At 41.0% G+C, this 22,452-nt stretch overlaps 2 protein-coding genes across 2 annotated transcripts in view; one reads left to right on the top strand and one right to left on the bottom strand.

Annotated features, from left to right (window-relative positions):
* Nucleotides 1-5,102, top strand: part of wnt16 (wingless-type MMTV integration site family, member 16) — a 6,344-nt gene extending 1,242 nt beyond the window's left edge. The window contains exons 3-4 of the mRNA XM_061252810.1: nucleotides 2,411-2,694; nucleotides 4,638-5,102. Coding sequence (XP_061108794.1) covers nucleotides 2,411-2,694; nucleotides 4,638-5,102 — 749 coding nt within the window. The remainder of the gene's footprint in view (nucleotides 1-2,410; nucleotides 2,695-4,637) is intronic.
* A 4,717-nt stretch (nucleotides 5,103-9,819) lies between these two features.
* Nucleotides 9,820-21,335, bottom strand: LOC133135628 (5'-nucleotidase domain-containing protein 3-like). Its single transcript, XM_061252784.1, has 14 exons — nucleotides 20,910-21,335; nucleotides 19,699-19,883; nucleotides 19,015-19,089; nucleotides 18,852-18,907; nucleotides 18,438-18,528; nucleotides 17,262-17,399; nucleotides 16,845-16,905; nucleotides 16,407-16,509; nucleotides 16,044-16,145; nucleotides 15,625-15,706; nucleotides 14,902-14,988; nucleotides 14,136-14,276; nucleotides 13,684-13,748; nucleotides 9,820-13,398 (listed from the first exon to the last, which is right to left on the bottom strand). Exons 1-14 carry the CDS (start codon nucleotides 21,223-21,225, stop codon nucleotides 13,131-13,133), a joined length of 1,770 nt encoding a protein of 589 aa, XP_061108768.1. The 5' UTR covers nucleotides 21,226-21,335; the 3' UTR covers nucleotides 9,820-13,130.
* Between the last annotated feature and the right edge of the window lie 1,117 nt (nucleotides 21,336-22,452).

The following is a 22,452-nucleotide window of genomic DNA, read 5'->3' as shown; positions in this document are numbered from 1 at the left end:
AATATAGTATTAATTAATTAATTAATTAATTAATTAATTAGCTATAATAGACTATATATTTGCTTTGACAGTCCACTTGGCTGGTGCTGGTTTTTATTCATTATACATTTTGCGAGATTTTGTTTATGATATACAGAATGATAGTGGCATGACTGTGATTAATTGCTGTATTGCTCTCAACAGTGCAAAGAGAAAAAAAAATGTTAGACAGTGATACATATGCAAAGCCTTTTAAACAATTTTTTGAGATGAAAGATGAATGTATTTTACCATGACACGTTATGGATATCTTTCAACTGATCTTCTGACCTGTCCATTCTCTTAACTATTCTTCCCCAACATCCACGTAACCTTGCATGAGTGACCACCACCTCTCATGAAAATTAAAAGCCATCTACCTTTTGCCCGTTTCCCATTTTTTAAAAGTTAAAATTCTGTTGTCCCTTTGTTGTGCTTTGCTTGATCATCTGAAAAAAAAAAAAAAAAAAACATTTTGAAGGTTGAGAAAGCAACAGTACATTTTGAATTTCAAATTGGCCAACCTTCCAGACTCAATATGTGCAAAAGGCCAGAGGCTGAACAGAACTTCCTTTATTGCCACAGAAGCTGAATCATAAAGGAATTTTCTACAACACTGATTCTGAAGAATATGTATTACTGATAGTAAAATGTTTTATTCACATTTCGATCTGCAGAGTATTTCATTTGCAGAAAGCTGCTATAACGTGACCGTGCATGAAATGGTGCACATGATCATCTGTTTCAATTTAGCATGCTCAACACACTACTTATCCACGGTCAAGTGTCGATATTTTACACTGCCTGTTTTAATCCAAGGAAATTTCAATAATTACAAGATCCAGGAATGGCTTGTAATATTAAACTCAGGTACTCCAGAATGCCATGTCGAGATATAAGATCCAGCCTATTGTGTATATTAAGTCCTTTTTCTTTTTAAAACAATCTGAATCTTCTTGCTTTTTTGTACGATGTACATTCTTCATGGTGTACATTACTAATCTTCTTTGTACATTGCACAATTATATTGTAAGTTCTCCCACTGTTTGTACTGTGTTTTACTATTGTCTTGCTTGTAATCCATCTTGTAAAACTTGCATTTAAATTCTTTAAAAAGGTTTTCAGCATCTTAAAAGAGACAGAAAGTGATGATTCATATTCATTTTAAATAAAATGCCCAATGTTTTATTTTAACATTGAGGAGTGTGGTCCTGTCTAACTTATGGCGCGGACACCTCTTTCTCAGTGTGGTCACGTGGGATATTTGTGTCAGTGAAGATAATGGCGTAATTTATTAGGTATTTATTAGACTTATTTTTTAGAATCTTCTTCTGCTGCTGTAGCCTATCCACAGGTTTGATGCTCTTCCATATACCGCTGCTGTAATGTGCGGCTATTTGTGATACTGTCACCTTCCTGTCAGCTTCAAGCTGTCTGGCCCTTCTCCTTTGACATCTCTTATTAATAAGGCATTTCTGCAGAACTGCTGGTCAATCATTCCACGGTCAAAGTCACTTAGATCACATTTGTTCCTCATTCTGACATTTGGTCTGAAAAACAGCTGAATCTCTTTGCCACATCTGCATGCTTTTCTGCATTTAGTTGCTGCCACATTATTGGCTGCTTAAATATTTGCATTAACAAGCTGGTGTACAGGTCTACGTAATGAGGTGATCACTGAGTGTAGAATTATGATTCAAACATGGGATTTGCTGTGGATAACATATGACCAAATGAATGCAATGTTGAACACACAAAAATGTATGTTATATAACTGATTTAAACTGATGGGCCAGGTTGTGTGTGTACTGTATCTCTGTTCTACCTATAAAACCTTTTTTTCTTTTTTTTTTAAACATGATGCATGCCTTTAAAAAAACATGATACATGCCTTCACCCTGGAGGAGATTGTCAATTTAACTGTTTTGTATATTTTTCTGCTTTCTAACTTCATTTCATACAACATGTAATCAGTGCCCTAGTCCTATTGGATATAATCAGTTCTACCTACTGGCTCAGGAATTGTGATAATTAGCAGATCCAAGGAATTAGAACAAAACACAGGGATAGGACTTTTACTTTTTGAACCTGTATTTTCAACCTCAAATCCAGAAAAGACCAGCTTGATGTACCAGCTACCATGTTGAGTATAGAGCTGGTCGTGCTGGTCAACCAGCTACCAGATGTTTCAAAACCTAGCTTGAGCTGTTCGTTTCAGCAGGGAAGTAAGCCGATTTGCACAAGGCCCTAGTTGAGTTGTTCTTCTTAGCAGGCCGATTGGGACATGGCCCTAGTTGAGCTGTTCTTCTTAGCAAGCCGACTGAGACATGGTTGCGGTTGGAAGGTGAGGGTGTGCTGGCTAACGGCGTGGCTCTGTTCCGGGCGGCTGCAGGGACGAAGGAGACGGCCTTCATCTACGCGGTGATGGCGGCGGGCCTGGTGCACGCGGTGACCCGGTCCTGCAGCGCGGGGAACATGACGGAGTGCTCCTGCGACACCAGCCTGCAGGGCGGTTCGGCCGCCGAGGCCTGGCACTGGGGCGGCTGCTCCGACGACGTCAAGTACGGCACCTGGTTCAGCCGCCGCTTCATCGACAACTCCGTCAGGAACATCTCCGCCCGCGGGGGCGACGCCCTGCTCACCATGAACCAGCACAACAGCGAGGCCGGGAGACAGGTGAGGGGCACGCCCGGTCAACCGGAGAGAGGAGAGGGAGACGCTCGGTAAAGAGGAGAGAGGAGGAGAAGGGAGGAGAGGGAGAAGCTCGGTCAACAAGAGAGAGGACGAGAAGGGAGGAGAGAACAGGGGAGGGAGACACTTGGTAAAAAGGGGAGAGGAGGAAAGGGAAAGGACCACTACACGTGCGCTGGTGTTCGCACAAGGGAGCGGAAGGTATCTTAAACGGGAAGGGTATTTTTACAACTCAGTGTTCTAGAACATTGCTTTAGCTTTAGAATGCTCAGATAAGAAAATTCTAATCGCATGGGTATTTGTGATGTCACACCTTAAATGGTTAAGGAAGGTGCAGACATACCATAACAGTGCACAAGGAGGTCACATGACACCACCAAACCCAGCAGTGCCATATCTCATTCCCTCCAGCAAACACTGAGTGAGTGAATGAGTGGTTCTGTTAAGCATAGGTCTGGATTCAGTTGACATTTGTCCTCCTTAGCAACACGTTAGGATTAAATGTGTGTTGATTTTGTTCTCAAACACAGCTTGGCAAGTTAGTCAGAAACAGAACTCATTTGCCAAACTGTATGTGAGCGATGCAATGGACACGTGTATTTAATAAGTCAAAGTTAAGGACAAATGATGTTGAATGCAGGCCGTAGTGCACTCTATCCCCCCTGGGTGATCTCCTGGATGAGCTGAGCTGATTTGATGAGGAACTTTGAGGTAGTAGAACGTTTTCAAGGCCAAGGCATACCAAAGAATAAAATCAACAGTTTTGAAAACATTTTACCTCATGGAGATGAAATCATGCATTATTTTGATTTGATCAAATTTAAGACCCAACCATGCACTTTAGTGAATTTGATTGTGTTGATACAAGCTTGAGTTGTATGAAATGAAGCCATCAAGGTCCTCTTGTACAGGAGTCCAAGTCCAGCATGCTGTCAAACACTAAGCCAGCATGTCATTCTAGTGTTGAGTCAACTCTTTGCAGGCTTTCACTGGGCTGTTCCCTGGCTACACTGACCTATGTAGACCCAGTCTTCTGTAAAGAAACCTTCAGAAAATGCTAAGCCTTTTTCAGGAAGGAAATTAAATATTAATTGTGTTAACGAGTAACTCTGGCTAAAATAAGAAAATATACTGCAGTATTATTGATGTACATCAACATACTGTAGTACCACAATGTGTTTTTGTATCTCAGCAAAAGAACAAACTGCATTATACGTTGTGTACGTAGCCCGTCCATGGCTGGTTCTTCCCCCTGCCCCTTGACCCCAGTTCATTTTTAGCTCCACTTCCAGGGGAAATCCTAAAGTACTGGTCTCAGTTTCTGGAGAAAAGTCCCATGGCTATGTCCACTACGACAGCGTATGTTCCACAGGAACTTCAACCAGGCACCACATGGTGAATTTCACACCAGCGTAACAGGAGAGTGTCATTCACTGCACATTTCCAGGTCCCAGACTATAGCTGTGTCTGTCCTGCATTGTCTGTTTACTGTACAAACACACGGTTTTTCCCCTCTCCCAATAGAGAGGTCATTTGGGGTTATTTGCAACTTTAAGGTCAAACAAATGCTTCCTGTATGGTCCTCAAGCTGTCAGGAAAACAACAACAAATTGGAGGACGTTTCATAGAACTCTTAACAAACTGTGACTTATCTCTTACGCTCTCTCTCCCTCGCTCGCTGTCTTTCTCTGTCTCTCTCTTACACATTCTGTCCTTCTCTTTCTGTCTCTTTCTCTCACATTCTCTCCTTCTCTCACTCTCTTTCTCTTCTTCTCTGTCTGTCTCTCACACATTCTCTCCATCTCTCTCCCTCTCTCTCTTTCTCTGTCTCTCTCTCACACATTCTCTCCCTCTCTCTTTTTCTCCCTCTTTCTCTGTCTCTCACACATTCTTTCCCTCTCTCTGTCCCTCTCTCTTTCTCTCCACAGGCTGTGGCGAAAACCATGTCGACAGACTGCCGTTGCCACGGCGTCTCGGGCTCGTGCGCGGTGAAAACGTGCTGGCGGACGCTGGCGCCCTTCGAGCGGGTGGGCAGCTTCCTGAAACAGCGCTACGAGGGCAGCGTCCAGGTTCTGGACCGCTCCAAACGCAAGGTCCGGCGCAAGGAGAAGGACCAGCGGCGGGTGCCCATCGCCAGGGACGAGCTCATCTTCCTCAACAAGTCGCCCAACTACTGCCTGGAGGACCGACGGGCGGGCGTGGCCGGGACGCGGGGGCGGCGCTGCAACCGGGCGTCGGCCGGGCCGGACGGCTGCAACCTGCTCTGCTGCGGCCGGGGCTACAACACGCACGTGGTGCGGCACGTGGAGCGCTGTGAGTGCAAGTTCGTCTGGTGCTGCTACGTCCGCTGCAGACGCTGCGAGAGCATGAACGACATGTACACCTGCAAGTAGGGGCCCCACGGGGCCAAAACACGGACCGACGGGGGGCTCCCGACCCGCCCCGCCGGCGGAGGACAGCGGGAGACCGGACATCGTGACTCCCCCGTGCTAACTCAGGAAAAGGAAGTACTTCTTTTTTTTTTAAAGGTATGTGTAAAATGGGGCTGGCCGTTTCTACCCCACAGCGAACGCTCCGCCTGTGACAGGAGGGGGCGCTCGTCACAGGTCGTCCCTCCCAACAGCGGAAGGAGCGCTGTCTGGGCTGTAAGAAGTTAATTAATCAACACAGTGATATGCAAAAAACCATCACTGGGACTTGAAAGTTAACAGTTGGAAAGTGACAGTTGAGACTCCTGCATGGAGAGATTCAGGCTCATTCCGGGAGAGACTGAGAGAAGCCTCTGCTGAATTTAAGGGAAAACCAGCACAAACCCCACAACAGCTGGCCTGTGAAATTAGAGGAAGTGTGTCAATTCTGTAGATTTTGTTACTGGTTCCTGGTTTCGCAGGTGAAAGGTCATGAACACTCACGTCCTCACTGCCCACAGACCAGCTCTTTTAGGGAAAATTCATTAACGGCTGGTCTGTGAACTTAGAGGAAGTGTGTCAATTCTGTAGATTTTGTTATTGGTTCCTGGTTTCGCAGGTGAAAGGGCATCAAGTGTACACGTTCTCACTCTGACCAGCTCCTTTTGGGGAATTTTAATTCAATGAATTGCATGACTGAACAAAGAACATAATATTTTTTTAGGAGTTCAGCTCTGCTAATGTAATGCTTCAAATCTACAGAGACTTAAAAAAAAAGATTTTCATACATGGTTGGTCCACAAATCATTTTCATTTTTTAAGCATTTTACATAAATATAAAAAGTCATTTTGTGTACAAAAAGCATTGACAAAGTGAAGCTGTAAATAAAGAATTAACTGTACATTTTCCTGAATGCCTATAGAGGCCAATATATAAAATTAAGAAGTCTTTTTTATAAACTGCATTCAATAGTTTTTTATAATGTAAATATTAAATTATACAAATGTCTCAAAAGGAAAAGCCTGCTAGAAGCAACATATTATTATTATTATAAGTAAAAAGTGTACTGTATACTGTACATATTCTTTTGGCTTATAACCATTTTGCTGTGTTGTCATACCATTTGTGTTACAGATTGTGTGCCCAATTAGCCTACATACCATAGAAGATAAGTACATTATGTATGTATGTTAAAGAATTAGCACCATTATACATAGTTTGCAAAATAAGATGCATTTAAATTCTTCAGCTATTATGAGCAGATGGATTGTCTCTAAGCAGCTGTCTATACTGTTCAAAAACACTTGAGCTGCCTTCATTTTCAGTTAAGTGAACTTGAGAAGGCAGGTTTTTACTTTAATTAGTAAATGTTTAAAAGGTTTTTTTTTACAGTGTATGCGGAACATGGCCTGTCCTCTCTGTGTGTCTCCAGGGTCCGAATCCCGTCTCTTTGCTGTGAGAGTGGGGGCAATGATTTGTGAAATGTTGCAGACCAGCGCTAAATACCACACATGCCTTCTTTTAAAGGGGGATTTAAGCTAACCAAGGTTAGCCTTTATTTTAGCGTAACACAGGAGAAGGGTAAAGGTTAAGAACGGTGTATTCATGGTGCTTCTGATTCGAACACACACAGTAACATATAGTGGACTTTATATTTAGGTGAATATGTGTTTGCCTGAGCTCTGTCTGAATGATCAAAAATGAGCTTTTGCATCAGGATTTTTTTGGAAACAGACCATTTTCAGTATTTTCTACTAGTTTTTTTTTTTTTTTGCTCTGTTCCTTTTGAAATTAAATTCAGAATACAATTTGCATTTTTGCAGGTCTTTATTTTTTTAAACAAATATATTTAATGTAATTTCGGTGGACATCTTGTTGTTAGTATGTTGTCACAGGATAAGGGATATTTAGCTTTTCTGCTGAGAATGGGATATATTTTCATAAACTGAAATAAATATTTGTTTTCAAGTCTCATATTGTTTTGGTGTTTAATTTCTTAAACTACTCGCACCTACAGCAATATTGATGTTTTGATATCTGTATTTTTAGATGTATTGAGGGAGATACAGATATAACCAGCAGTTTTAGTTCATTGTTATCAGTCTGGCAAATTCCAGCTATCAGCGACTGACTGAATAATCGTATGTATTTCCATTCAGTGCTGCATGGTTCTTATTAAAATAGCTTTAAAATGAATGTTTTTTTTAACTATTACATTATTACTGTTGATATGATTTCCATCAACAATTTCAATAGATCAGCTGTCCACCAGACACTGCCCTACAGACATATATCAGTGATACTATTCCACTGCATGGATCAGGGAATTCTCGGAACTATGTATTTTTATTGCCAGGACCCACAATATCACGTTCGCCCAATGAGGTGCAAACAGGCAAAGGGTCATCAGTAAGAGATGTGCCTGTCATCATTTCTTGTTGATGAAGTGAACATCAGTCAAATGCAGTCAACTTTCAAATTTTCCATATCCGTAAATAGGCTATTTGGCTACATCCAGGGAATGCAAGTGAATTCAGTTACCCTCTGGAAGGCATAGACACAAACCCTTCATGCTGTCATCAAGAGGATAAAAACCTTGTGTCCCTGCCAAACCTTCCTCTCCAGAAAGTACAGATGCCTTTGAATAAAACAAGACCACAGGTTTGTCAAATCAAAGCTTTTAAACAAAACACAAGTTTCATGCCTTAAGGAACTGCTGCAAATAAATTATACAGAAGCATATTGTGTTACCAAAAGAAGGAAGGTGCAAATCTCAAAGATGAATGCCCTATAGCATTCTTCAAATTGGTGGCATACTGACAAATTGTGTTTCTCCTGGATTATAGGACACAGTTAAACCAGCAATTAATTAACCTTGTACAAACCAGTTTTGGGGTGTATTTCGCAAAGGTTATACATGAGACTACTTTTCAAGAAAATGGAAAAGAAGAATGCACTCTTTAGGGAATTGTTCATTTTAAAATCAATTTAAATAATTGATTACTTTAATTAAGTGTGTCTCTAAGTGTGTCTCTTACTGTTTTCTACTCATTTTTTCTTGTGAAGTGTGATGTTTTCATGAAGAGTACAGTACAGTATATACTGTAAGACTGTGTTGTATTGCACTTCATCACAAACACTATACTGCCAGAATTTTTTTAAAGTGTGCATCTCCATGTTGTGGCTTGATACATAAATAAAAAGCTTGCATCCCATCAATGTTTCTTGGTTCTGTGACTAAAGGTTTATTCAAAGCACCATGCAAATGCAACATGCCTTGTGTATTGTAATGATAAATTAATTACCTATAGTACATGGAAAACCTTGTACCACATGCCAATCCAAGAACAGGACCCATGATTGGTCATGTTATGTTTTTGCACCAATAATTGGTTGTGTTATTAGTTATGCCTGCTAAAAGGTTTAATTTATTTTGCTAACACATTTTGTGGTATGCAATTTTATTCAGAATTTGAAAATGTCTCGCCTTTTGATAATGAGATGCCCAAAGGATTTTTACTGAATCGAATCATTCAATAATTCCTCACAGCAGTGGTCTAGATACTCTGCCAAAGGTAACTCTGCCAGATCAAATGACACGCTTCAGCTTTTCAACTACATTATAGAATTTGTCACATGAAAGAACTTATATCAATTCTTCTCAAGTTACCAAAGAAATATGCGTTTTTAATTTTGTGTCTGAGCACATTTTTCTTTGCATCTTATAATTCATCTTAAATGTGAAAATGTTAACTATGTGAAGTTGAGGATACTGTGTATTGTCTTTTAAACAAACATGGAGCCTAATCTCTTCAATAGCATTAAATTTCTTTATGGGAGTTACAACTAGGATAGAAAAAAAACATGAACCTCATGTCAACTCAAGATTCCCGTTGGACCAGATTCCAGTCTCTCAAACATGGGTAATTACTGTGGTTTGTTTTAATATAGTTTATCATATATATTGGCCCAAAATGGTATATATAGTGAAAAATAATATTTATTCCTGAGAGTCCCAATGTTTTGAAAATGTCAGAAAAGATGAAGCTTGAGGATGTGTGTCAGATTTGGATGCAAGTGGACCAAAGAACAATGCTTCTCTGTCTTACGGAGATGACACGGGCACTCGGTGGGGAAAAACACACAATAACGCGACACGGCCTATTGTTCAGCGTTTATTCACACGTTCCAAGTTTATGCCATTTCAAGTGCTCATAATTGCTGTATCTAATTTTTTTTCATGACCAGTTCTGTTCAACCAAGCGTAAAACACCAAAGTCCTGCCAAGAACAGCGTGCCCTCCGGCAGTTTTCCCACTGCATGCATTTCCAAGTATTTCCCAATGAGAACGAGAGCACATGTCAGCTCTCCAGGAGTCGAACCCTAAAAGTGGGATCGAACCGGAGCGCCGTCTCACATGTGTGCGACACAGTGACGTTCATCTCAGTTTAAGATTCTTCTCACGACAACAGCACTCCTGGGTCCCTTGTGGTTGCAGGGTTATTTTATAATGTCATATTTTGTAATGTTTTATAATGTGTAGGAACTAAGTAATGATGTGTGTGTGAGTGCGTTAGTGAAAGTGTTATTGAGTCAGGGCTTTTGCATTCCTCACAGTGAATTATGGGAGCTTGTGTCTCACTGCCTTCATGAAAGGAAGGAATAATCATCAAAAATCATGAAATCATCATTTTTGTTCCATTTTGTTTTACTTTTTTATTTTTTACACATTGGCTTTCTTTGTAGTATTTGCCATAAAAACAGGCTTCTTGCCAACAGAAGCCTGAAAGAAAATTCCCATGCTATTCTCATGACATAACTGAGAACACTACAACCACTCAAGAAAAAAAGAATTGAGTAACTCGAGAAATGCTGTGTATGCATACATTCCGAGCCCTCATTATCGTTCGACCAACTTGTGGATTTGAATATCGCACTTTTGTATCCACAAAAATGACCTTACAACTCCATTACAAGAAGACTTGAATTCTCCAAATTGATGACTTTCAAAGGTCTAGACTGCATAACCTACTAGTACTGGTGGTAGAGGACGTTCAGGAAGCCATTAAATGTCTGGAGTCGGGAAAATCACCCAGGCCAGATGGGTTCTGTGTGGAATTATTTAAAATGTTTACACGTGAACTTTCCCTCTTGCTCTTGGCAATATACAAATGGCCTCAATTTAACCAAAAAGATCATTTTACTTATGAATATGAGCAAACAATCTCACTCCTCAATGTTGATGGTAAAAATTTGTGTAAGCTATAAGTCATCCATTTTACTTTCAGAAATAAAGTACGGGATCAAATTTCCTAAATGTAGTCTGAAACAATATATATATTTTGGTACAAATTAGTACATATTAGTTACCAACAAAAAACTAATGCACATTAATTCTTAATCCCATAGCAAGGGGTACAACTGTATGCATATCACCCCAGTGATAAGCATTGTATATTTTTTTCTGAGTGTATATCATCTGACATTTTTGTTTCCCAGTCAGTCAACCTCACCTTAACCAGTAGGATCCCTGGATGCAGAAAATATTTAATAATCTGCAGTGGAGCTTTCTTTTTGACAGTTTAAGACAATCGGGATTGATTTTATTTCCTAAGTAACAGTCATGTTCTCAGTACTTTCTGCACCCTCTGTTAAGATAACGCTACAGTTCTTCTTTAGTTTCACGAGATTTGTGAACATATTTTGAGAGATCTTTGACCATTCCGAGTATATACATAATCTCTCAAGAGTCTTCAGCCCGCTCGAGTGGACTGGAATACGCAGAGCACTTACACAAAGTGAACGGAGCGCTCTCGTTTTTCATAGTTTTGTTTTTCGGTTATTGCTTTCGTGTGCTTTCCTTGTTTACATTTCTTCAAACTATAGTTGTCTTTTTCTGTCAAGAGGATCAGTTGTGCAAGGGAGAGGGGAAGGGACTTAAATGTTATTTATTGTACAATGATTTTGTACAAATCAATTTCAGCCATTGAATTTACATTAAACTCAAAGCCAAGGTTTCTGAAAGGTAACATTTAATTTGAATACATTAAGTACATGAATTTCTCCTGATTCAGACGACAGGAAAAACATTTTTGGTGGCAAGAGGTGTGGGAAAATATGAATCAATGAATCAATTCATGGCATAAAAAATATGAATCAATTCATGGCATAAAAACAAATGGTAGCGAGAAGAAGCCATTTTAATATAATGAAACATTCATGACCTGGACCATCCATATCCAGAGGTGATAACTTCTCTATTTCTGAACTTCTCTATTTGTGCAGTTATGATGCTGCCATCTAGTGGGCAAATCTCATTTTACAAACAGAATGAGAAACGGTTACCCCCATGTTCATGAATCATGAAGCACCTCTGTAAACAAACACGGGAAAAGATGCAAGCAAGGGGCATCAGCCATCTCTAATAAATACTTGTAGCATACACCAAAAAGGTAAAACGAAAGACTTTAAGCAGCACAGTGAGTGAACCTCTCCACTGCATTTCACACACAAACATAACTCTGATCGACAGTTCAGGACTTAGACCTACTGTAAATCCAGCACATCAGTATTTCCCTTTCATGCCCTGAAGAAAAAACCTCACAATGATTTCACCCAGTATGCATAATTTCAGCAGCACCGTGTCACACTGTTCTTAATAATACAGGCATTTCCAGGTATGCTCCTCTCTCTTTTGGTTCCATTCCTAAAAAATACAAACTACATTTCAAATCCATATCAGCGGCTTAAAAAATAACGTGTAAAATTCCATAGCCCAAATCCACAATACTTCATAACAAAAACTATAAAACTATTATACATCAAGTGCCATATTTATTTTGATGAGGCGATAAATATAATATGCAAATATATAATATAAATATCACAACAACAAAGTGCTAAAGTGGAGCGAAAAATATGTTCTTCAGGAAAAATACAGCCATCTTATCGGGTCTTAATGTGAAATGGAGTCATTACCAAGGAAGGAAGGGGAGTATGGAGTAAGAGAAAAATACATTCAGGTAAATCTACGCTACACCACCACAGCCATGCAGTATCAAACCTCTCCCCAATACAGTACTACCTTGTAATTCTTCATTTTTGTCTATGCATACAAGTGTAGAATTGTTCCTCAGGCAGAAATGGATGAAGTGAGCCATATCAGAGCGGATGTAAAGAGAGCAGCGTATTGCCAAAGCTTTGGCTAAACATGCACTGCGCCCAGCCTAAGGCAAAACACTGAAACAATTTTGCACAGATCCTCCTGCCTTCAAGTCCAATTCCTAATACCTCATTTTAAGGACCCCATCTTTCCTCACTCACAGTGGGAGTACACAGGCCTATGGACTACTACACAGAACAGCACTGTGCACCAGTAACACAGAGGACTGAGAAGCCACTTTATACTGCGGCTATACAGCGTGACACAAGCCTCAGGCATTAAGTCACATTTTTAAAACCCTGACTGCACCAGACCCTTTAAACACAGAAGTCATATTACTGCTTTAAATACATTACTGCTCTTCTTTCTGTGAGCTCTGAAAATAAGGCCAACACATGGACAGAGCACATCCATGTAGTTCCAGCATGTTCATACTTCACCAGTCTAATAAACTACTCCTGAATATACCTGTGCGTTATTCCCCAAGCCGCTTTTGAGGATATACAAAATAGCAACATTAAAGCCCCAATATTTGTTTTGTTTTTGGCAAATGATTAATGCTTTGCCTTCAAATGACAGCAGTATGTAAAGTGCGGATATATTTTTTAACAAAACTAATATACAGGGACATTAAAAAGTGTTTTATACGGTTTCCCCTTTAACACCTAAATATACAGGTAAATATCACACCTGAATAAATGTTTGGCCAGACACAAAGGAACAGTCCAGGCAACCTGCCCAACTGCGCAAAGAGCACATTCAGCGTACGCATGTACAGAGCTCCGGCATACCCCACGGACCCTCTTCAGCCCAGACCCTCTTCAGCCGAGATGCTCGCGGCCCCGCCCTCCTACTCGGGTTCGGCCGGCAACGCGGCGGCTCGGAACGGGATGTTCATGGCGCCGGCGCTGGTCTGCTCGGGCCAGAAGGGCAGTTCGTGCTGCAGGGGGGTGCGGCGTGGGAAGAAGGTGTGGTGCAGGTCGTAGCGCAGCAGGCAGCTCAGCGACGCCATGTACATGTCGGCGAACCGCGAGAGCCGGCGGGAGAAGTAGGTGGGGTTGTGGTAGGAGCGGAAGAGACTCCCAAACTGGGAGTGGAAGATGGTCCTTGTCCGTGACCTACAGGTAAGGGAGGCCGGTGAGTTACTTACCAATATGAACACTATTTCATGTTTTGATGGAAAGATGGTCAATAATGAGGCAATTTTATATTACTCATTTACATTTGCACATTTCTTAGAACCCCTGAACTGGCCGTTGCTGATGTCATAGCACAATGGACCCCTAGTAAAGGACCAACTCTACAAGCATGATGTGGTTAATTTAACAATTCAGATTTAGATTCAGATAAAGGATTAAGGTCTAGCACACAATAGCTAAGCAGTGGATTGGTAGCTACATTACCTAATTTCCTCCCGCTCCTTGATCCATTCCTGGACAACTGCTTGACAGGCCGGATCTCTGTGAACCTGTATGGAGGATGGCAGACTGTAAAACACTACTAAGACCTGGATTTGACCCTCCTACTGGTTAACATGCTTGACACAACAGCAAGTACCTCAGTAAAAATGATGTTGAGCTGATATCACACATTTGGCTGATATTCACAATCCTGACTAAATTTAAAATAAATCCAGAAAAGATTATTGTTTATAAGTAATATTTTAAATTAGGCATGTAGCAAGCACTCAAATCTCATCCTGGTGGAAACACTTGGGCCAGCACCATGTTTGAAGAAGCAGAGCTGGTTCGAAGGTCCAGTGAGACTGAAACCTCTCATACCTCTCATATGACTCAGTCTGTTCAGTCTGTGTGAAAAGCAAATGGATGACTTCAGCCCCCACACCCCTCCACACCTGCATGTGCTCCACCAGGCTGGTCAGGCTCTGCAGCCAGGTCATGGTGTGCACGTACTCCTCCGTGTTCATGATCTTAATCTCCTTCCTCAGCTCCGGGACGATGGCCCCCGTCCGCCAGCCGTGCTTCAGCGTCAGGTCCTGGGGGTCAGAGGGCAAAGGTTACACCCACCAAGCCGATGAGGCTCTGGGTCCAGTCATCCTCTAAAGAGGAGCTTCTTCAAGGAACGGGATTCAAACTATGGGTGATGATTGGAGATGCCCCTTACGAGCACTGGACTGAGTGACACTAAAGCTGCTTTCACATGATCTATGTTCAAGTAAGGCTTTGGCGACACATGAGAACAATTGAGTGCCACCAGTTGTTGAAAAATATGTGATAGTAGTTGTAGGCTGTAGGTTGTCCTGAAACGGCTAGCGTAGGCCTGCTTCATACAAAGCTGTGATGTGATTGGACACACTAGGGAATGTCAGCTTCAAACAAGGTTGAAGTTGGAACAATTTGAACCCTGATGGTGCTTAACTTGGCTTTATTTTCGGATGTGCGCAACGCCAAGCTTAGCATTCCTGCCAAGTCGGGCTTCAACACTCCCTCCATAGGATTTTAATGGCTTGACGCTGCGTCGAGCGTTTTGACACTGATCACGTGAAAGAAGCTTGAGAGTAACATATTAAAACCCTCAATTGTATTCACGCTCACTGCCTAGTCTAGTTTTGGGTGATAGTGATACATGAATAAAAACATTCTTAGCATGATAGCACTCACAGCCAGGTCACTGTAGATGTGATCTCCAAAGTACAGCACTTTAGACCCTCTCCAGCCGGTCAGCCGCAGAAACTCATACAGGTTGCCCTAGATCACAGGGAAACAGCTGGTATATAAATCGCAAGTGCAATCTCGGTCAACCTTTGTGTGGGGCTGGGTTCCTTTGCAGAGAATATAAAAAGCAAGGGGCATCAGCCATCTCTAATAAATACTTGTAGCATACACCAAAAAGGTAAAACGAAAGACTTTAAGCAGCACAGTGAGTGAACCTCTCCACTGCATTTCACACACAAACATAGCTCTGATCGACAGTTCAGGACTTAGACCTACTGTAAATCCAGCACATCAGTATTTCCCTTTCATTAAAACCCTTTCAGGGTTTTAATTTAAAAACACAAATAAAATCCATATATTGCAGTTTCTCTGGGCTTGCAAGCAAGACACTAAACCTTGTTCTAGCTTCACTGCTATCAAGCTAGCTTGTTGTCTAAAGAGCCAGACAGTAACCATCAGAGAAATAAAAACTAAGCTGATCATTTGTCCAGCTTAATAGAAAGCAAGCTACTTTGCCCTGATCAGTTCAGAAGCTGAGAACACTGACAAAAAAATAATGACTTTTTTTTCTGTTAGGAATTTAGAATATTGACGCTAATCTAATATCCTCTGACATTCTGAAGGATCTGGGTTTCCTGACAGTATTGTTTATGGAGACGGAGTTTGAACCTGCTTGTAGATCTGTCCTTTCTCCAGATGATGAATCCTGTCCCACAGCAACACCCCGTTATCTGCCAGCCGTCTGAAGGGCCTACAGACAGACAGACAGACATTCTGTGAAAATTGTCCCCCCTCACTGGTGCACACATTCAAGGCAAAGCTTTCAGTAGCATCAAGAGAAACACCCTCAGGGTCATATTACATCACTTTCATGTCTTTCAGTACAAGGGGCCTATCAAGGGATCTATCAAACTGATGCCTTCATTCTTAGTGCAGTGATAAACTGATACACATTCACTTCATTTCTTATAATTATTTTATAATAGTTTAAACATTTGTTACAATTTTATCAAAAAATACTCAATGAACCTGTGAATCGAATGAAACTCTTTACTCTCTTGAGTTTTTCCCCACAGTGCCACACTCACTTTCTCCTGTCATTGAAGAACCCAGGCTTGTCAGCGTGCACAATGACCACATCGAAAAGGTCCCTCCAGTCCTTACCCACCATGAATTTCATTCCCCGATCTCTGAGGAGCCAAACATCGCCATGAATATTCACACAAACGTCTGACTGCACTGGAACATTTGAAAAATACCAACCAAGAGAACAGAGGTGCAGATTATGCATTATATGATTCTATTGTGATACTGACATTTCTGTTCAAGACATATCCAAACAGCACTTTTCTTATCTTCTGTATCTAAGAGCACAGTCACTTTCTGGCACAAGTGTGCGTGTGTGTGTGTGTGAGTGTCTGTACATTGTTGAGAATGCTGGTTACACTCACACAAAGTCAAAGGGGCTATTGGTGATGAGGAACATCTTCTTTCCGTTCTCCGACAGCTTTTTCAGCACTGCGTGTGTCTGTTCACCATAACAGATGTACTTCTCTACAAGGGCAAATATTCACACCCACAAACAGATACATTAATTTACACAGAGACACAGCCTCACAAACAGTTCATCTAAAAATCATTTGTAAATTTGGACATAGTACCCATGTATGCCAAAAACACAAAAGATATGAGTCTGAGCACAATATTTTAAGACAAACTACTGAAATATATAAATTTATATTATATAATATTTTTTCTCCACAGAACCTTTTGCAGTTGCTTTGAGTATTATCCCAATGTCAGCCTAAGAGTTCATTTACTGTACAGTCTCTCGCAAATTTAGCCTCAGAGTCAACTCCAACTGCCGACGCAGAGCTGGTATTGATTACCGATGTCGGCCTCCACAGCTCGATACAGGCTGCCCTTTCTGTGCACGTCTCCTATGGCTGCCTGTTAATGAGAGAGGGCTGAGGTTAGAGCACACGAAAACGCAAACCAATCACACACAAACAACAGAGAGAACAACTCCAATATTTAGTTTGCTATCCTCTTTTACATGGCTTGACCTTGCGCACTGATCCATCGATCAATCTACAAGGACGGGACACTGTTCAGTTGACTTTAAAATCAGGACCCAAATTAAGAACGATTATTCTTATTCTCCAAAAAACTGAACCAGCCGCATTTCATCCACCTAAAGGAAGGGCCCCCTTACTTTTCAATTCAATACCTGAGGCCACGTATAAACCAGTGATAATGTGTCATTTTACACAAAAAACATTGCTTCTTCTGAAGCCATGCCTCACCTTAACGTCCTTATAGAGATGGACAGGCTCGTAGTCAATGTTGTGCTTCATGAAGTAGTCATTAACGCAGGACAGCAGGGTCATCTCCGGCAAGGAGAAGATGTCCATGAACTGCTTCATGGTGAGGCCATGGGAGCTCTGATTGAGAGGAGGGGCATTGGGTTAGTCACATGACTGGGGGGTGAGTCATGATTGGGTCAGATGGGTCAATCACACAAGGAAACGGTTGTGGATCCCAGGGGGACTTATCACGAAGCAGGATTTAGCTGGACAAATTCACAGAGTAGAACCTGGAATCCTTCCAAATCCAGAACATGGACTGAAGTAAAAACTACTGCAGCAGGTTTTAGTCAGTGAATGTATCCAGCTAACTCAGTAATCCTGCTTTGTGGGTTTTACTCTGTAAATGTATCCAGCTAACTCCGTAATCCTGCTTTGTGACACCCCCCCCTCAAGGTGCATAACTGGACAGAAGGGCGTGTCCGTTCACTTTGACAATAATTAATCCATACAGTATATTCATAGATCCATCCATCCATCCATCCATTATCTGAACCCGCTTATCCCGATCAGGGTCGCAGGGGGGCTGGAGCCTATCCCAGCATACACCGGGCGAAAGGCAGGAATACACCCTGGACAGGTCGCCAGTCCATCGCAGGGCACACGCACCATTCACTCACACACTCATGCCTACGGGCAATTTAGACTCTCCAATCGGCCTAACCTGCATGTCTTTGGACTGTGGGAGGAAACCGGAGTACCCGGAGGAAACCCACGCAGACACGGGGAGAACATGCAAACTCCACACAGAGAGGCCCCGGCCGACGGGGATTCGAACCCAGGACCTCCTTGCTGTGAGGCGGCAGTGCTACCCACTGCACCATCCGTGCCGCCATATTCATAGATCATTTTTGTTAATTCTCAAACTCACTCAGAGTGATTCAATGAGGTGCATAGCCTGCAGAGGAGTGGTGGACTTTGATTATTTTATTTACTTATTATTATAATAATATTATCTTATTTTAGTTTTTTTTTTTTTTTTTTTACTTCTGATGTTGTGACTCTTTTACTTGAATTGTGTGACTGTCTTCTGCTGTAACGTGTCTTTGGATGCTTTCAAAAGCACTTTAAATAAATGTATTATTATTATTAATGTAGTGCGGGGAACAGCCTGACCTTGCCGTAGAAGTCACTCATGATCTCCAGGGGCACATGGGACCCCTCATACAAGGCCATAACTTCCTTATCTGGCACTGGGTGAAGGCCCCTGAGGAACGCAGACACACACAGACCTCCGTCACACTCCTGCCATGTTAGTCACATTTTCCATTCGCTCAAGAATGTTAATTATGAGTTTACTGCAAGATGCAAAATGAAAAGTAGTATTGTATAAAAATGGTAGGCATTGTTTACAATGGTTACAGGGAAATGCAGAATACTGGTTCTGATTTGCACACAACAAATTCCCTAGCTGGACATGGGCAATAGACTGAATCATATAGAAAGTCATACACTGCTTTTCACTGTACTTTATCCCTGTTTGGGATCGCATTGATCCTACCCTAATATAGGGAGAGGCTATCCACTTACCTGTACACTGTTCCCAACTGAATATAGTGAAATGCATCAATCTTCATCAATAAAGCCTGGGACCAAAGAAAAAAAAAAACAATATGTTAGAAGAGAAGGACAAAGTACATTATTTTCATAGATTAATATGCATGTACCCTAAAAAAGCATGGCAAAGACTTACCTTCTGAACATCATAGTGCAGTCCCCGGATGACAAAATCAGGGATATATTCATATTCCCCTAGCCCCTCAGGGTACTTTAGGACAAGGAAATGTACAAGTTAAATAGACATTCTTCAAGAGGCATCATGCAATATTTCCTCATAAGGAGCAATTCAGGTTTCTGGATAATAATCTGAATAAGCTCTTAGTTACTCCAAGGTATTCCTGAACCAAACATATAACAGCACAACAATTTTATGAGCCACTTTCTTTCCACCAGACACAGACTGGAAAATAAAACAGAAATATTTATCGTGGTGCACATAGTGTAAATAAGGTGAGACCCAAACTAAGGTAAAATCGTCAAACCTATCATATCTCATACCACTCAGAAAAAGTGGGGCTTTAAACAGTCTGGAGATACCTTGGACAATACAGGGTAGAGATAAGATTACAGTCGCCTTCCTCACGTATTTCATTGTTATTTTTGCTACTTTCCTTTTCCAAAAGTTACACTGCAATAACAGTTCCTGCTTTCTGACTATTATCTCTGACCCAATCAAAAATATAAAGTAGAAAAGAAGTGCTTCATGAATCTCAGCTTGTCCATTAACCTTTATTACGAGCCTTATCTTATTCACACTGACATAGTGCTGGTTGATCTATCACTTTCTTCCTGGCTAAGATACAGAGGAGGTGCTTACCCTGTGCTCCTGAATGAGGATGTCTCTGGCAACGTTGAAGATCAGGGTGTGTAAATGATTCGAGTAGAAAGCCAGGGTGTAGTCATAATCAAATCCGTAGATCTCAATGTCTTGGAGGCTTATCTCGTTGTTGGCAAAGACTGAGTCAGGGTTCACAGAGTTACTCGATATTACTGGGATCAAATCTGCAAAAATACAAAATAAATATGTGAGGAAATAAACAAGCATCAGTTATCAATTACTTGCTTAATTGCATGATATATTTGATTAAATGAAGACATAATTGTCTAAGAAGTGAGTTCATTGAACAGACAACTTCTCTACAGGACAAAGTAAAATAAGGCTGTATTAAGCAGGTACAACGCAGGTTTCCAAGGGAGTTTAACCATCCTGCACTTGAGGGCAATACAGAGAACTGCAACAGTAGCAGGCAAACTGGTATGCCTCCCTCCCTACAATCATTTCCCCAACTCTGTCCATCAATCTGAGACTAATGCAAGCCCATATTTCAAGCCCATGTAGCATCAACCAAATGTGATATAAAGACCCCTTGCTAGCTGCCCAAACACAAACAGTGGAACATCTCTTGACCACAAAGAAAATAGGGGCATGTTAGATTTAACCCTTGAGTTGTGTTGACTTATTAGCACCTGTGAAACTGTTACCTGGGTCATATACAACAAAGACATTATTGGAATGTCCAATATACATTAGCTCTATCCCAATTCCAAACAATATAAACAATACATAAGTAACAACAGGTAACCTAGGATAAAGATGGGATTGTGTTTATGTATGGAAATTTAAATAAAACAAGGTTTTGATGGCGTGGATTATATTAGATTATAAATTACATTTAAAAAATGTTTCACCTTTATCTTATATTCAAACATAGGCCTATAGGCAAAGCATAAAGCAAATATAGGGCCTAGATTAGATGAACAAACAACAAATAGAAGCACAGAATTCACAATATTTTAGTCACTGGTTATGGAATACACCTCCCAAAAGTGACATTCCTCTTCTACAAAAAAGTTTTTTTTAATCGAAGCCGAGCATAAGGGTCAAATAAGGATTCGGCTCCGGAAATGAAAGGAATTTAGCTAGTTACCTGCCATTCCACCTGGTTGCAACTGATTGCTAGCCGTCGATCTAACTAAATTGCTACACTAACTATACTGCGTTTTATTAGATAAAGTCCCTGGACTTACCTTCAGTCTGTTTTTTGGTTTCAGTATAAACAGACCAAAGCCAGTCGGTCATATCGCGATCGCCATCAGAACTGGTGCACATTGCTGCCGTTCTCTGGGTCCCGCTTTGGTTCGCCAAGTTCTGCTTCATCCCGTTTGACACATTGGACGCAGGAAACCTCCAAACCCACGAACTAGATCTTCTAGACTGCTGAGTGCTGTCGCAGTACTTCCAAGATCTACAGTGTGAGTCCACGGCGTTGCTGCTAATGACCAGCTTCTGAAAATGTCCCTTACATCCAAGTAAACGCGATATTTTCACGGACATGGACGCCATGATTTCCCTGTTGAGATTTTGCCGTACCCCCTGGTCTAACACACATGTACTGTACTCCGTTCTCAATATAGCACTGCCCACATACAGTTCTGTCGGCTTTAGTCCCTGCCTGCCTGTCTCCGCATTGTAAACGTCACTTCCTTGATTTAGCAGCCATGCTGTCCACCGAAGTTTTGTGGTCCTCCAATCAGCATACAGTTTTGATCAAATAGTAAACGGGAATGGTACAGTATATACATTCAAAATGTAGGGTACATACAAAGGTAGAGTTGACATTTCGCGATCATGGGTATATTTCTTATTTATTTTATTATTATTTATTTAGCTTTAGAAAATGAAATACTAAAGCTGTATGATTTTGGCTACTGTGCGTTGTTTAAATATCTCTATTCAATTGCAATGTAGTTGTAACGTGCAGTGATCAAACATATAATTCACAATAAATATTTTTGAATATCTTAATATTTTACAATTAAGCTATGAAGCCATGATTATATTTTTATCTTATACAGACACAGTGATATATTGCGTGTAATAATAAAATAAAAAGTCATACTTGAATAACTGGAAGTAAAAATCAACTCAGCACAACGCAAGTTGTGTTTGTTTTGCTGCTCCCGTTAATGTCATACAAACACATGGTAAGTAGCCGAGAGGAAAACTATGAACCATTCTGAACACAAGCACTCTGAATGAGCATAATTCTAGTCCACCAGGTGATGTCATGCGGACGGTTTATGGAAAAGCCATAACAGGCATTTGATGTTTGCGTGTACGAGTATGAACTGAACAGACCTGCTGGTTCTGAAATGTACTTACAGATAGTCAGACACACCTTTTGCGACTTTCATTTGTGTTTGATTTAACCAATCCCTATGTCAGTGTCATACAATTTAAAGTGTATTTGAATAATATAGACAAATTGGATTAAAATACCTGTAACATAATCCAGGGACAGTTAAATATTCTCTGGATATTCATGATCCACCTCTGAATCCATGACTACTGTACAAACTTCCAATTGATGCTGTATTTGTAAATGTACTGAAAGGCGTCATGGATGAATATTTTTTGGGTTTGGGGAATCTGCTGAAGTGCAGTTCATATAATGGTGGTTAACGTTTGGCCATTGTTCTGTAACAGAGGAAGGGATGCATTAGCAACTGAAATTATCCCAAACAGTAAAGGGGGTGAGAAGACAATGATAATTTCCGGGGGGGGGGAAAG

This window comes from Conger conger, chromosome 8 (assembly GCF_963514075.1).
Source record: "Conger conger chromosome 8, fConCon1.1, whole genome shotgun sequence".
Taxonomy (NCBI): domain Eukaryota; kingdom Metazoa; phylum Chordata; class Actinopteri; order Anguilliformes; family Congridae; genus Conger; species Conger conger.
The sequence above is the reverse complement of the archived record's forward strand: the minus strand, read 5'-3'. Positions and strand labels throughout refer to the sequence as shown.

Excerpts from the sequence above, each read along its gene's own strand:
- LOC133135628 (XM_061252784.1), bottom strand. The coding sequence starts at position 21,225 with ATGGCGTCCATGTCCGTGAAAATATCGCGTTTACTTGGATGTAAGGGA. Across the intron at positions 19,884-20,909 it reads AACCAAAAAACAGACTGAAG|ATTTGATCCCAGTAATATCG; the intron begins GTAAGTCCAGGG and ends GTATTTTTGCAG. Across the intron at positions 16,510-16,844 it reads AGCTGTGGAGGCCGACATCG|AGAAGTACATCTGTTATGGT; the intron begins GTAATCAATACC and ends TTGCCCTTGTAG.